At 32.7% G+C, this 17,705-nt stretch overlaps 1 protein-coding gene across 1 annotated transcript; it reads left to right on the top strand.

Moving 5' to 3' along the window:
• The first annotated feature begins 4,569 nt into the window (after positions 1-4,569).
• On the top strand, positions 4,570-5,095 carry LOC115977995 (non-specific lipid-transfer protein 2-like). The gene has a single exon (XM_031100026.1). It carries the CDS (start codon positions 4,575-4,577, stop codon positions 4,932-4,934), a length of 360 nt encoding a protein of 119 aa, XP_030955886.1. The 5' UTR covers positions 4,570-4,574; the 3' UTR covers positions 4,935-5,095.
• Positions 5,096-17,705: the final 12,610 nt, after the last annotated feature.

Here is a 17,705-nt window from a genome sequence, read left to right on the forward strand (position 1 = left end):
AACAATTCTGCCTCAAGCTTCTTAGTCTTCTCAGCCAAGAAATTGTTCTCAAATCTCAGTGCTCCAATAGTCTGATTTGTTTCATCAAACTTTGTAGAGATTTCTTTCTGCTCAAGCTCCACATCACTAAGCTTCTTGGTGGCCAACCTATACAACTTCTCATGCTTCTCAGAGACCTTGTATAACTTTGCATAGGCTGTATGGATGTCATCTTGTTCATCCATCTTTTCAAACTTAGACTCCACCAATTTCTCTTTTTCATCCAAATCTTCAACAATTCTCTCAGTAGGATTTACAGTGGCAGTGAAGGCATTTAGGATTCCATCATCCTCATTATTAGAGTCATCCTCGAGATTGGTGTCACTCAAGGTAGCAGCAAGTGCCTTACTTTTTCCAATGGTCTTGAGATAAGTAGGGCACTCTTATTTCATGTGACCAAAGCCTTGATATCCAAAGCACTTTGGTCCTAAGGGAAAAGTGTACTGACCGCCATCCCTAGCATCCTTCTCCAATTTGTCTTGGCTCTTAGATTGAGAAGAACTCGACTGTCTGTGATCCTTGTCAAAGCCCTTTGTATTGGCATTCTTCATAAACTTCTTAAATTGCTTGGTAATGTAGGACTTCATCTTAGAATCTTTATCATCAGAAGACTCATTAGTATCACTACTCTTGGCTTTCAAAGCCATGCTCTTAGTCTTGCTTGATTTCCCTATCCTCGTCAAACCTAACTCATAGATCTGCAGATTTCCAACCAACTCTGTCAAATGAATTTTGTCAATATCCTTAATTCCTCAATCGCGGTGATCCTGGCATGGAATCCTTCAGGCAGAGATCTGAGCATATTTCTCATAATCTTAGGTTCAGGAATGGTTTCCCTAAGATTAAATACTGAGTTTACTATGTCCTTTAGCTTGGCATAGAACTCGTCAAACGACTCATCAGTTTCAGTGGATCCTTGATAGCCTTGGTTCCCTCATAGGTTGTTTGGAGAATGGTTCGTGCTTCCTTAGCAGTTTAAGTGGAGGATATTTTCTTGAATTCCTCATTTGTGACTGCACTGAATAGAGCATTCAATGCCCTGCTATTGAAGTTTGCCACCTTGATCTTAGCATCATCTCAATCAGTTGGCATTTCTGTAGGCTTGGTCTAGCCTCTCTCCACAACTTGCCACACTTTCTCATCTAAAGACTGCAAGAAAGCTCTCATGCGTACTTTCCAGTATGCATAGTTAGTGCCATCAAATAAATGAGGTATAACAAGAGACTGTCCTCTATCCATGACAAACAAGGGTCATTGGATCACACAACAAAGATTAACCCTAATCAGAGTGTATTTGCTTTGATATCACTTGATAAGCCAAAAACGTATTGACCTCTTGTAATAAATTAATTGATTAATTAGCCAAGTTTATTTATTAATCAAATTAACATGCAAAGTGCGTGGTAGCACAAACAAATCACCAATTAACTAAAGTATGTAACGGAAAATAAATTGACATGGTGATTTGTTTACGAATGGGAAAACCTACATAGCAAAAAACCCACCGATGATTTTAAGGTCACCACTCTCGAGAATCCACTATTATCAAAACAAGCAGTTACAAGTAAAGGAATCACAGTACCTTATACTAACCTACAGTTGAACCCTTACCCCAATACCCAATTAGACTTGTTCTATAGTGACAATCTCTCCTTTTCAATGCGTGGATTCCAGTACGTGACTTGATCACCAAATTAAGAAGGACGTTGGCTGCAAAGTTCTTATGTTCATCACACGATGAAGATCATGAAGTTGCTTGGTCACAAAATCCTATGGTGCACAAACACAGCAGCTTCTTCAAGAATTAGGGCAAACTAGGTTTTCGGTCACACCTTCTTCATACTTGTGGAATTGTGCTCTTGTGTCACCTTTTACGGCCCTCAAATAATCTTTATATATGTTTAGGGTTGTGAGAAAAGAAAGCCCAAACATACATTCACAGATTGGATGAAAAAGGGTCTTGAAAAACTAAGTTTCATAAACCTTGATAGATAGCCATTTATCGAGCTAGCTGTTGAGCCTTAAAATCCTGCACTTTCTGACTTAATTCTTGGACAAACTTGCATGGCTTTAACACTTTAACTTGAAACCTTGTTTCTTGAAGCATTAAACATATTCTAGATTTACCCAATTACAAGTAAAGTGCGTTTTGTCAAAGGATTAGCCAATTACATAAAATGTTGACATATGTTCCTAATATTGAATCACATATATCCTAACAGTATTTAAACAAGAATTAGACCCACTACAAAGTTCAAACCCATATCACAACCAACAAAACCCACCCACCATACCAAAACCTAACAACCACAAATCACAAAACCACGAATCCAATCTCACCAAGTCAAACCCATGAATCCGATCTCACCTCTTGACCACGAGTTAGACCCACAAATCTGATCTCACCTCTTAACCACAATTTTCAAACCACTAAGCACAAACAAAGGCATAGGAGAAAGCGAAGAGAAAAGAGAGAAGTGAGAGAAGAAAGAGAAGGGAGAAGAGTCTTAGGAAAAAAAGAGACCGTTGGTAATTAAAAAATTGATTTTTGTGTTTGCCTTCTTGCTATAGTGGACTGTTATTCATAACAGCTCACTGTAGCATGAACATAAAATATAGCTACAAATTTTAGCTATAGCAACTTTACTATAGGGTTATTTTGTTGGTTGAGATGCTAAAATAACTTTTGAGTTATTTTAGCATCTTTATTGTGAATGCTCTAAGCGAGTAGCAATTTTTAGAATATATATATATATATATATATATATATATATATTCTAAAGATCGAAAACCCATTGTTGGTGTATTTTATTGTTTAGGGATAAGAAAATAGATTATCTGAGAGATATGGATAGATTTGGGTTGCAATGCATTGTATTGAAAATTGGCATTTTTTAGAAATGAGTATGTAATGCCTGTAAAAGTACTGTTCGTTTATATCTCAAAACTAATTCCGAAAAAAAATAATAATAAAATAAAAACTAAGATTATATCTCAAAACTAATTTTCAATCCCTCCTCATGTTATGCCACAATCTGAACTTCGTTTGGTTGAATTTAAGGCTAGGAAGCTGTTACTTAAGTCAAGCATTAATTTCCGTCAGCTCAATTAATACTCTTGCAGTCTTGCTTGACTTTAAGAAGACAAAGCTGAAAGTTCATTATAAGGTTTAATCAGGAAGCGGGATGCTTGAAACTTGTTGGATTCCTTATTTTGTACTATTTTAATACAACTTTTATAAAAAAAATATATAAAATTAATTAAAAAAATCAGTTATATTTTCCCTTACCTATAAACTTGTTTTAAAAGTTTTTTTTTTTTTTTTTTTTTTTTTTTTTTTTTTTTTTTTTTTTTTTTTAACGAAAGCTTTTATGACTAAAAGCTTGAAAATATGTTAAAACACCAGAGCTGTTTAGACCTCCAAATTAAAGATTACGACTTGATTGATTTTACTCTAACTTATACAAAATGCGGAAAAGAGTAAATGCGAGCGTACAAACAAATAAACTACTCTATGTCACATTCATCACAACACAACAGTAAAATGAAAGTTAAAAGAGTAGGGAAGAAGAAAGCAAACACAAGATAATACATCGATGTGTTATCAAAGAGGAAATCGAAGTACTCGACGTAAAACCTCTCCGCTGCCCTCCAACGGTAATTGATCCACTAGACAATCAGTTGAAATACACAAATAGCAAAAGACCCTCCAAGCCTAGTCTACTCAATGCACCTAAGCCCTCCAATCTTCCACTCTAACAAGACTTTTCAGAACCGTGTCTTGTTAAGGAAGGAGAGAAAACCCGGGAGAAAATTTTCTCTTTCGGGCCCACATTTTTTATCCTCCCAAATCGGGAGGAAAATCTGAGAGGAAAAGTGCTTTCACAGCACTATTACACAAATACCCTCTCCCACCTACTCTCATTCATGACTTGATGACCCTTTCACCTACTTCATCTGATGACTTTTTGCTCACAAATCATCCTTATCACTTTTTTGCCTCTTCTCATCTTACCTTCACTAACATCCAGAAGTCCAAGTTCTCTTTTTTTTTTTTTTTTTTTTTTTTTTTTTTTTTTTTTTTTTTCAATGTGACCTGAATGTGGACTGAATGTAGTGTAAATTTGCTAACCACCTTTTCTATGGTTACAAAATCCTTTGCCCAATTAAATTTATATGTACATTATAATAATAATAAATATGATGCGGTAAATTTTATATTATTTAATGAGTACAAATAAATCTATTTTTTATCTATTATATAACAAGGGTATAATAGTCAATTTATATAAATTCCATTTTCCATCATTTCCTTTTTCTCTTCAATCAAACAAAAGAGTTTTTCACCTTCTCATTTTTCCACTCCTCCAACCAAACACACAATAGGAAAAACTAAATATTTACAATCCTCCCATAATTTTCCTTCCTGCCATTTTTTTACTCCCCAGCCAAACGGACCCTAAACCATTCACGCGGTAGATCTCTGTTACTTACTCTGCTTCTATAAATTGCAGGGGAGGCCTTAACCAATACCCATGTACCGTAGCCTATCTTCTCTCTCTCTCTCTCTCTCTCTCTTCATAGCTAGTGTAAAAAAGTTAAGGATGAAGAAAGCTTCATATGTTGTACTCTGTGCAGTGGCTGTGGTAGCCATGCTTCTATTTGAAGCACCACTGATGGCAAAGGCAGTGACATGCAGTCCCTTGCAGCTGAGTTCATGCATAGCGGCCATCACATCTTCAGCACCACCATCTAGCACTTGTTGCACCAAGCTGAGGGAGCAGAGGCCATGCCTTTGTGGGTACCTCAAAGATCCAAATCTCAGGCAGTATGTTAACTCTCCTGGTGCCAGAAAGGTCGCTAGTACTTGTGGTGTTCCCTTCCCTAGTTGTTAGGTTATAATTATTATGCATCTTTAAAGTGATTGTACTGGAAATATCCATATCCTGTAGGAGTAATTCTCGTGGTAAAAATCAATGATGAATAATGTGAATGTTGTTCACAAGTACTAGTAAAATATATTCAATGAATAAACTTTGTACTATAATGAATTTTATCCTATGCTCTCTCTCTCTGTCATGGGTATGAGTGTGATTATAACATATAATATTTTAATTTATCAATACGTTTGCTTTCACCGCTTCAGAAATATTCAAAGCATTTGTTCTTGGAGACGAGAATTAATTGGTTCCCCTTTTCTCCATTTCCTTTCCAATCAATGATTAACCACAATTCTTCATACCCCCCCACCCCCCAAAAAAAAAAAAATATATATATATATATATATATATGATTAAACCACAAACCTTAAGCCCACTAAAATCTAAATGCTGATGTTGCGAAGGAGCACCATTGCAATTTGCAAGACTAATATCGATCGGAATTCGAGTGAATGAGCTCAATAATTGCAGCAGGCTGCTTCAGTGTCAGAATGTTATCACGAGTCACGACTTTGACTTTCAAAATGGACGTGTCAGAGTGATAGAGGTCGACACGTGGGAAGGAAGGGCCGGTAGAGTGGGCAGGGAGTGAAAGGAAAAAATCTGAACTAATAAGTGACAAAAGGGGTGAGAACTGAGGAGTGAGAGAAAAGAAATTAGGAAGAGAGACAGATTATTGACTAGGTAAAATAAATATCTTCTTAGATTAGTTCGCGTCCACAGGTTTAGGAAATATTTTTATAAACTTTCTATGCAAAAAGAAAAAAATCAAATAATTTTTATTATGGTTTTTTATATTTTTCATAAATTGGTATAAATTTTTTACAAAAATAGTCTATTAATAAATGCTCTATGAGCACCATGGACGTGATATAGATTAAGTTGACCACATCATAAATGCAGCATTCTCTTTTTTGGGGGATTGCTAGTGGGTGGCATCTTCAATGTGTTTCTCAGAATATTTCAAAGTAATTTAAGAAGCTAAAAAATCTAAGTAATTCTTAAGTATTTTTAGAGTATGAAGAATGATATTTTTTCCTCTCATATTCATGGTCGGGTTTACCATAAATGTGAAAAGAGTGAATACAATTTCTCTGTATTTCAAAAGAATAAAAGAGTGAACACAACTTCTCTGTATTTCAAAAGAATCTAAGAATTTTTCAAGAAATCCAGAACAAGTCTAACGACTAGTCATTTTCCTACTTTTCCCATCTTGTATTGAAGCAAAAATATCTACCAGTTTTCTCATAAAAAAAAAAAAATATATATATATATATATATATATATATATCTACCAGTTATACTTACTATTTGGTTCCATTTTGTTCCTGAATGTTTCTTTGGGATCTCATCCCCATGGGTATCCAATCCTCACCCCCACCCCCCCCCCCCCCACCCCCAAAAAAAAAAAAAAAAAAAAAATCCCACAAGGATAGATGGGTTTCAAGGTTTGTCAACCCACGGGATTTCACGTGATAATTTGATCTTGTAAAATTACTCACAATTATCCCTTGCCCCTTCCTATTCATTTACTTCTCATTATAGTTTTTAAAACGCAAGTAGTGTTTTGAATTGATTCTTTTTTCTAAATTTTTTTGAGACACTAGAAAAATTTATAAACAATTTTAAATATACACAAACAAAAAAGCATATATATTGTTACAAACTTTTGATATATTCAACAAAAAAATTTTAATTTATCATCACTTATATACAATAATATTTAAGAAAAATGAACTAATAAGCTAATAAGAAATACATCACTTAATATAAAATAATATTTTAAAATTTTAACTAAATAAACCAATAAGAAATATATTCATAAGATCTTCACAGCTCCATGCTAAAGCGATAATCACTGGTGGATCCAATTTTTCTTTCAAGAGGCCTAAGTGGCTAAGTTTTGTTGCTTTGATATGCCTTAACATATACAGTATAATATAAGAGAAATATTATAATAACAAAAATTACATAAAAACTTTTTTTTTTTAAATGAAAAAGGTAGAAAATGTCCCAAAAATTTTAATTGCCTTAACATATACAGAAGAATTTAAGAGAAATATTAATATAATAAAAAAATTACATAAAATACGTTTTTTTTTTCCTTAATGACAAAGGTAGAACATATCCCAAAATTTTTAATTATGAAATCATAGCACTTATTTTAGGAAAAAAAATAGTATGCATTCGTATATCCAAAACACTACAAGATAAATGAAAAAGAGTAGTAAGAAAAAAAAGATAAAAATATAATGAAAAAAAACTTTTACTATATAGATTTACTTTGTTATATTTTTTTATGAACATATCCTCTACGTACTCCTAAAAAAAATGAGTTATACATGGCAAATTAAAAAGAAGTGAACGTTAGAAAAACGAAACATTTATAGAGTATAATACAAAATGATTAACAAATTAATTTTTATATTCTGTAATCACATAAAGTATAATAATTATAACAAAAAATCAATTCTACGCAAATTCTATTTCATAATAACATTAATTAAAGCACTCATGACATTCAATCTAAAAATTCTTATTTCAGTCCGATAAAAGTTCCATTCAAATCTAGAATTACAAAATTTAAGAAAAATAAAATGAAATGATAGTTTTTTCTATGTTTGACTAAAAGTGTTGAAAACCCTAGAGTTTAATTACTCAATCCTATATTTTAAATTTAAATTTATGTACATTTATTTACATAGGTTAAACTAGTTCATGTTAAAAAATAAGAACAATGGATTTTAAATAAAAAAATTTAACCAGATTTTAAATCTAAACAAGTGTCCACTTAATATTGTCGCCTCAAATTATATCAAGCTGACCTTGGATCGATTGGTAATAGTTAGGGGCTTACAGGTGGTATCTTGTGAGACCTCTATTTCATAACATGTGATACCCATGCTACGAGAGGGAAGCCACAAAATACTGTCACATAACATAAAAACTGATAGCAGTTGGTAATCACTGTCATGCTAGTTAGGAGTACGTGGCTCTACGGAGTTTGGGGCCTAAGGAGAAGATTAAAATGAGGTTTTTTTTATATTTTTAAATATTTTTTTTAATACACACTTAAAATCTATTCTTCACGTTTTTCTTAGATGTAAAATTACTTACTAAATTTTTGTATTCAAGTTTGTCTAACATTTCTTTTCTCAATATATAATATGACTAATCAACTTAATCTTTCTCTTGACATTGTCGATTTTAGATATGATTTTATCAATTTTAATTTGAAAAAACTTATTTCTACAAAAACAACTATAACAAGTACTGTTAATGAAATTCAATAAGCTATACATTCATTTAAAAAAGAATCTAATATTTTTATATATTTTAACTCTACTTAACCATGAATTACATAAATAAAAACAATAAAAACATATTTATTTCATCACGTAATAAATTAGAATGTGGGATTAAAAAATAGAATAAAATAGTGCATCTAAAAGCAACAACACTATTAAAAAAACCAAATACTAGGAAATTATAATCATATTATATTTTTCATATTAAAATTTATTTAATAGTAGTTTATTATATATTTATTTGATACTTTCTTTTTCTCGAAACTTTTTTTTTTTGGGTTAAAAAATGGAAAATGGTATATTACATACATGAATCAACAAAACAATTGGGTATCTTATTATTTAAAAAAGAAAAAAAGAAAAAAGAAATGACATAAGGAATAAACATTGAGCCACACATTTTACTTTTTTGTAAGCAAGCTTTTCAATAATTAATTGTTTGTGGTTGCTATCCACCCATGTAGGGCAGGGTTGGCCCATTAAACCCATGGGACCAGGGACATTCGAGCCTTCAACAATGCTACCTTGGAAATTCACACATAAATCCAACCACTTTAATATTCCACTTGGTGACAAGTCTATGTTACTTGCCTTTTCAGCCACACATTTTACTTGAATTTAAAAAATAAAAAAGAAGAAGAGGAGGATCTCGTGGAGAAATTATACGGTTTTCATGATAAATCACGTCAGTTGTTTACCATTCTACTAAAAGACTTTTACTTGTTTAAAATTATTGAGTTAGTTTAACAAGGAAGTTTTATTTTTTTTTATTTTTTTTATTTTATTTATCATAAACCAATTCAGCAATTTTAAACAGATTGAAATCTTTTATCGGAATGATAGACAAGTGACGTGGTCTACCATAAGAATTGTATAATTTCGATCTCGAACAGATGGGGGTCATATATCTGGTGGTACATGCAGAGAACGGGGTGGACCGAGTAAAGTGGTACAATCCCACCACATGTAAAAGTATAGGTAATGTATTGTAACAAGTAACAACAGTATAGAAAGTTAGAAGCAAGCAACTTGAAAACACATATTAGAAAGAAACAAATAGGTTTGAAAGAATTTTTCGAGGCAAATCTCATACTTGAAAGGCAACAGTTAGAATGAAGAGGCTGACATCAATGCGCAGCACAAATACAAAGAAAGATTAAAAAAAAAAAACATTTTTTTTCCAGTGATGTGAACAAAAAAAAAAAAAAAAAAAAAAAGGGTTTGAGCTTTATTTTTTTTATTTTGTTTTTGTTTTTGGATTTTTATGTTTTGTCTTGTTGAGAGAGATTTCATCTTCTGGGAATAAGGAAACTTTTTGAGAATTAACCTTTCTTCTTTTTAAATTATATCTTTGTTAATTTTTATGGTGTAATTTATTACTCCTACGATCAGGTTTTCTTTCCCTTTTTTTTTTCTTTGATGATTTTTTAAGCTTATTTAGGGTTTGTTTGGTTGGAGGGGTGGAAAAGTGGGAGGATAGAAAAAATTTTAATTTCGCTCATTTTTGTTTGGTTGGGAGTGAAAAAGTAGAGTGATGGAAACAACGAGTTTGTATAAATTTACTCATGTACCCTTGTTAAAAATGATGACCAATTAAAACAAAAAAAAAGTGATAAACAACCAAAAAAAAAAAACACACAAAAGAAAGAAAAAGAAAAAGAAAAGAAAGAAAAGAATATGAACAACATACACTTAAATAAATAAATAAAATAAAGAACAAGAGGAGGCAACATTTAGGAGGAAGGAAAAAAAAAGGTGAAGAAGAGCAATGTACAGACAAAGCCCATGTGCAAGTGCATAAGGGCATTTTTGTCTGTTAAGCAGCCTTATTTTCTCCCTTCAGTTTTTTCTCTATTTTGGAAAGAAAAATTTTTGGTTGGTCCAGAAAAAAAATATCTAGACCCCACCATTTATTTTCCTTCCTTCCCACCCAACCAAACACACTCCAAAAATGTTTTTTTCCTATTTCTCTTCAAAGTTTTCCTTCCACCTTATTTCACCTTCAAACAAACACACCCTTAATATCTAAAATTTGGAGTTTAATTACTATAGTTGATTTTACATAACTATTTATTTATTAATGAATCAAAGAACTATCTTGATTGGTTAAATTTAGGGCCCGCTTGCATTTAAGGACCTTAGGTAGTTACCTAACTCAGCTAAGGCTAGAGCTGGCTCTAATGCTACTAGTCTTACAAACTAGGGGTCAATGGTTCAAAGTGGGTTCTCAAACGGGAAAAAATTATTTGACTAATTAAATACTAATATACTCACATTAAAAATAAAAAATAAAAATCACAATCGCTAAGGCGACAAGTTGTAAATAGTACTTAATAAAGTTGTTTTAAGTGTGCAGCCATATGATTAATAACAACTTAATAATTCAACCATTATGAAAATAGTCGCATTTAAAAAATAAAAATGTTATAATCGCTAAGGCGGCAAGTTGTGAATAGTACTTAATAAAGTCGTTTTAAGTGGGGAGCCATATGATTAATAAAGATTTAATAATTCACTCATTGTGAAATTTACTGCGAAAAATATCATGTATTTAGCATTGCTTGTTGAACACGATTGGATAAAAATGCCTAATGGCTGTATTTCCATTATGTTTTTGGTCAAAACCTAAATGATTATTTTTTGTAAAATCTCTTCAACTTTAGCAAGAGAGACTTTTTATACCAAAATGGTGGTGGTGGGTCACGCTTAAATGTCTAGTATGACCCGTTGATTCCTTAACCCTTCAACTCACCATTAGGACCATGAGACCATCCATAAAAGGTCAACAAATCCCAGCCCAAATACACCATATTCTCTGTGGGTGTGACTATGTGTGTGTTTGAAGAATCTGAAGATGAAGAAAATGCCTTCTACAGCTTTGTCTATGAAGCACCGGTGTGTTTCTAGATTCAGGTGTGGGTACGGGTGCGAGTGCGAGTGCGAGACTCAGTAATTTTTGAAAAATAGGCTACGGGTGCGGCAATTAAAAAATTATTTAAAATATTTTTATATATATTTTATATATTGCTAAGCATGCTTTTTTATATAATAATAATAATAATAGAAAACTCATATAATAATAATAATAATAATAATAATAATATAAATAAATAAATACATAGATAGTAATAAGTACACAAAAGTTTTTGACACTTGAATTATTGACAGAGGTATTAAAATAGATGAGGCTTCCCAAAATTTTTTTATAAAAAAAGAAAAAAAAAAAGATGAGGCTTAGTGGCTCACATATTTGGTTAGCCCAAAAACAAAATAAAGGATATATGTGGTAGGTATTAAAATAGGTGTGGCTTCCGATTAAAAAACAAAAAACAAAAAAAGGGAAGATGTGGCTCACTTGTTTAGTCAGAGAGGTGCAAAAAATCAAAATAAAGCCTCGCATTTAACAAAACTTATCCTATCGTTTTACTATAAAATAAAATAAAATAAATAAATAAATAAACAAAACTTATCAAAAAAAAAAAAAAAAAGAAAGAAAGAAAAAACAGAATAGATGGAAGAAAAAAAAAAAAAAAAAAAGTAGGAAAAAGAAGAAGAAGAAGAAAGGGTTAAGGCCACTAGTATCTTGTGACGGTGACAGTGGCTATCTTGTATCAATATCCACCGGTATTTTTGGTTTAAGGATTTTTTTTTTTTTTTTTTTTTTTTTTTTTTTTTTTTTTCTTCTTACTTCTTCTTTCAGCTGAGATTTCTAATTTCCTTTTTCCTTCAGCTGATATGGATACGCCGATTCGGCGCAAATCGGCATGGGTTGGAGCCGAATCGACACGAATTAGGGAAAAAAAAAAAAAAACCTTAGACGCAGCATCAACGCACTGGCAGCCATGTCGGACTTTGATACGGCACCCTCCTAGCTGCGTTGGTGCTTCCTAGCTCTTTGTATCAAGGTGGTGGCACTCTTGTTGGTTCTTTTAATCGAAGCACACCTAACAAAGGCTAAGACATGTAGTCCTTTGGAGATGAATGTGTGCATTCCTGCTATCACGACCTCAACGCCGCCCTCAAGCTTGTGCTGTCATAAGGTGAGGGAACAGTGGCCATGCCTTTGTGGGTATCTCAAAGATCCGAACCTCAGGTAGTATATCAACTCTCCCAACACTAGAAAGGTTTCCAACACCTGTGGTGTTCTGTTCCCTAATTGTTAGCTTAATTTTAGTAAACACTTGTATTGGCTTCAAAACTATATGTATTAATAGCTATGAATCTATAACCAATAAAGAAGTTTGTTGTTCCATGACTTACGTTGTCTTGTACTGAAGATGTTTACTGATAAGAAGAAGCATTTGATATTTGATAAAGGTTGCAAAATCTGATACGCGAATCCAACATGACAAACGTGTTACAAACAAGTTATGGGTTAAGGCTAAATGAGTTCGAGTCATATTTGAGTTGACACGGTTGACCTGTTTAATAAATGGGTCTTATTCGTGTTGAACATACAAACCCGTCTGACATGTTTAGCTTATAAGGGTATTAACTTTTGTTATTATTGCTTAATTTATAGTTGTAATTATATGTTTATTACTACAATTATGGTTGTAATTGTATTTTAATTTTAGATATATAGAAATTGATAACATGATATTATAGTCAAATTAGATATGATCTATTAATTAAAATAGGTTATTAATTGGGTCATTTGTGATCGTCCAAAAACGAATTGACCCATTGTGATGAATTAACCAACTAATTTAGCCAAGAGAATTAACCAATTAATGAAATTAAATTAATTAACATGCAAATGTGTGGTAGTACAAACAAATCACCAATAAACTAAGTATGCAGTGGAAAATAAATTTGACATGGTGATTTGTTTACGAATGGGGAAAACCAACACGGCAAAAACCCCACCGGGTGATTTTAAGGTCACCACTCCCGAAATTCCACTATTATCACAACAAACGGTTACAAGTAAAGGAATCCCAGTACCTTATACCAACCTACAGTTGAACTCTTACCCCAATACCCAATTAGACTTGTTCTGTAGTGACAATTTCTCCTTTTGATGTATGGCTCCCAAGTATGTGACTAACCTATTACATGGATCCCAGTACACGACTTCAATCACCAACTAAAGAAGGTTGTTGGCTACAAAATTCTTTAGTCCATCCCAACAATGAAGATCAAGAAGATGCTTGGTCACAAAACCCTACGGTACACAAACATAGCAATTTCTTCACATGAAAGATGAACTAGGGCAAATTCTATTTCCGATCATAATTTGCTTGAACAAACTTTGCTCAACACTTGTGCAACTTATGAACATTTTGACAGCCCTTAAAATAATCCTTTTATATGTCTAGGGTTGTGAGAAAAGAAGGCTCAAACACATAATAACGGATTAGAGTCAAAATAGAACTGGAATTCTATTTTTCATAAACCTTGACAGATACCCTATCTATCGAGCTGCTATCGAGCCACAGAGCTGAACAGCTCTACAGGTCTCGATAGATAGCTAGCTGTCGAACTTTAATAAACAGCACTTCTTCAGCTTGAATCTTGGACAGACTTGCATGACTTTAACACTTGATCTTAAAACACAGTTTCTTGAAGTATTAAATACATCCTAGATCTATCCAAATACAAGTAAAGTGCGTTTTGTCAAAGGATTAGTCAATTATATAAAATAGTGACATATGTTCCTAACAAGTGAATCACATATGTCCTAACAATTTGTATTGGTCTTTACATGACTTGTTAATTAAGTAGGTTAATGTGTCATGTCAGGTCAACTTGTTTATTAAATAGGTTGTGCTACAGTTGAGAATTTTTGACACGTTTATTAAACAGATTAGGTTCAGGTCAACCTATATAGTTGAATGCGCATGGTTCGACATGACATGAACCTGACACACTAACACGAATTGCCACCCCTAATATTTGATACAGTTTGTGGCAATCACATATTTAGGTAATTGTTTCTCAAAGTCATATACATTTAACTATTTTAATTGTGACTAAACTACCCAATGCATCACAAAAGTAAGTTATTTTTTTTTCAGGGTAAATAAAATTTTCTATGGTTTCTTTATTGGTCAATATAATCATGTGATTGAATACAAGAAAGTTAATATACAACACGTATAAAATGATTCCAAAATTTTATGTTTTACCTAATTTTTTCACGTTTTAAATCATCTTCCCTTTCAATCAAATTCAATGATACAGTACCTTAGTTAATAAGATTTATATAGTAAAAATGTAATAGTTTTAGCATTTTTTGAGAGGAAAATATGGTCATTACAATTCACGGAGGGCTAAGAATGGGTCAAGTTGGAATCCATGCCATGGGGTATTAACTACAAGAAATCTGTACTACTGCGGCGGGCCAAAACCATTGCTAAAGCACAAAAAAGCGCTGCTAAAGGTACATTTGACCTTTAGCAGTGGGTGCTATTGCGGCGGTTCTTTCTGCAACTGTTGCGATGCCGCTATAGATCTATTGCAACGGTAACAAAAAGCGTCACAATAGATTTGTCATTTAGCAGCGGTTTTGGTCTATTGCAGTGGGCTGAAATCCACTACCATATGAGGTTACCATTTGGGTCAAGTGACCTTTTAGCAATGGGCAATAAATGCCACTAAAGGGCTTATTAAAAAATAGGCCCTATACACCTTTTAGTGGTAGTTATGCCCGCCGCTATATGTGTGAAGCTTTAGTGGCGAGCTATAAACGCCACTATAGGTCTTCAATAATATCATAATTTTAGTTCTTTAGCAGCGGTTTTTGCCCGCCACTATAGTTCTCTCTCTCTCTCTCTCTCTCTCTCTCTCTCTCCTAGGTTCTAAAACCACATATCAATTACAAATAACTTGTAATAATTTTAAATCCACTAAGACAATACCACAAATGTAACTAGATAACCAAACTAACATTATATTAACATAGAAATATATTATCAAATACATAACATTGTCTATAACCATCATCAAAGTTCCAAACTAATGCCACAATCAAAGTTCCAAAGTATTTAAAAAAAATCCTTCAACACTTCCAAAAAATGCGATTGTTCAAATGTAGTTCTTTGTACATAAAAAGCCATCAAAAAATTATAGCAACCCCACAGCTATAAAACAAAGTATGAGCAAGATGAGACTGTTTATCCACCTTCACAGCAAGGTGCTCAACTTCTAACATCTTCAGTATTGTAACACCATCATCAGTAATTGTCATGTCTCCAATATCATCAACGAGCATCTGAAACCATCAACTAGAAAGCAAATCAAAATTATACCCTTTGGCAGAACTACATAGTCCAAATAAAAGCTTAGTAATGAAAAGGGAAAAAAAGGCAAGTTACAAACACTTCTATCAATTAAAATTGAAAACATAGCAATAACATTGACACACAATTAAGTATTTTAACTATATCAAAACCTTTGCAATCAACAGGGAAAAAAGGGTGTGTCCCCAATGCCTCTCTATCAATTAATATCCATGATTCAATAACATTAACATGCACTTCAGCATCTTATCTATATTTCTATTATTAAGTTACATAGTCTTTACTGGTTTGGTAACCTTCTAAACTTAAAAAATGCACAAGTAGAGAAAAAAAAAAGAAAAAAACCAAAAAACCAAAAAACAAAAAACAAAAAAACCAAAACAAAACAAAAAATACCCTTTAATCTTCACTACCTTATACAAATGCCATTCCAACCCATCATGCATACAAGTATGAGCAAAGTCATAGCTTAGAGAAGAAGCAGTATGCTTAATTTCAAATCACATGGACAAAACTAAGCATACTATTCATTACCTTACAAAAATAATTGCAAATTTCAAAATTCCTTACATTATAAACGAATATTAAAAAAAAGTATGCACTCGAGCGAGCATGCACACACTTACTATAAATGGTACGTTTGGTTAGGCATTTTGGGATATTAAAAGAGTGTAATACCTTGTCGAGTCTGACAGGACCTAGTGAGAAAAGCAAACCATGGAAGCAACCAAGGGAGAAGCAAACCATGGAAGCCAATCTGTAATAGTTGACATGCACCAACAATACAAACAATTAGTCTAATCCTAACACAGTCAAATCTCAAATAATTGTATTAGAACATAATGAATTCTTTAAGAAAAAACACACAAACATTGAGATATGATTTTAAGGAGAAGAAATTAACTAGAGAGAGGTTTTGAAACTCTAATCATTAAGGCAAAATATAATGAGTGATAACAAAAGTATTAACTATACTCATCATCACTAGACTCATCATCATTGTAGTCATCATTATTAGACTCATCATCATTAGACTCATAAACATCATCGCTAAGTTTTTTTATCATAATTCTTGTTCAAGCAATTCATCCTCACTAATCAATGGTGTATCATAAATGGTTCCTTCTTCATTAACTAGAGCCCAAGCATAGCTATCATTTGCATCATCACATGCATCGTCAGTAGTTATGTTACAAGGGACATTCTCAAGATAGGTACCCACATCATTATCACGTGAAGCATTAATATCTACATCAAACACCTCCTTAGGTTTTGTTTTGACCACCACTGCCCAATCTTTATGTCTCATATCTTCCACATAAAACACTTGTAAAGCTTGAGATGCTAATACATAAGGCTCGTCAATCAATCGATCACCCGTGTGTATCAATCGTAAAAAATTGGCAAAGGGAAATCCAAACTCATCTTTTTTGCATCCTCTCCTGCTCATAAAGTCAACCCATTGACATTTGAATAGTACATATCGATGCTCATCAGAGTAATTCACCTCAATAATATCGATTAGGACACCATGATAAGTAACACCACCTTTAGTAACAACATAAACTCCACTGTTTTGAGTTTTCCTAGTTGCCTCAAAGTCTTTGGTGCGAAACTTCAAACCATTTATAACATAACGCTTGAATTGTTTTGCTTCATTATCTGGATATCGAGCAAGCCATATGACTTTATCAGAGAGTTTCTTTTTCTTAGATGCATCCATTAACATCACCAATTATAGACAATGGCATTTATTTTAAGTATGCTATCTAAAGTGTTACAGCCAAGTTTTATATATAGACATTGATATTACCTATTATAGACAATAAAGTTTTATATATATGCTTTATTTATATAGTTCCTAAACCAGCTGTAGAATTTCTCCATGTGCTGCTTTTGAATAACATCGTCGGTTACATGAAAATGGAAATTAGCCTTGATCTCCACTGTGTACACTATGTAGACAAACGTGTTAGTGCTAAGTTAGAGTATTGTACTTGAATGCCATGAAAGGATACGCAATAACATATTACTTACTCGTGAAATGGGGTGATTTCTTCACAATTGAATAGCACATAACGATATACTTGGATCCATGAATTTGAATCTAGTGTAATGCTCACCATCGCTCCCGTAGATTCCTCGACATTCTTTACAGGCCGATTGAATGCAAT

Source organism: Quercus lobata, chromosome 2 (assembly GCF_001633185.2).
Source record: "Quercus lobata isolate SW786 chromosome 2, ValleyOak3.0 Primary Assembly, whole genome shotgun sequence".
Classification (NCBI taxonomy): Eukaryota; Viridiplantae; Streptophyta; class Magnoliopsida; order Fagales; family Fagaceae; genus Quercus; species Quercus lobata.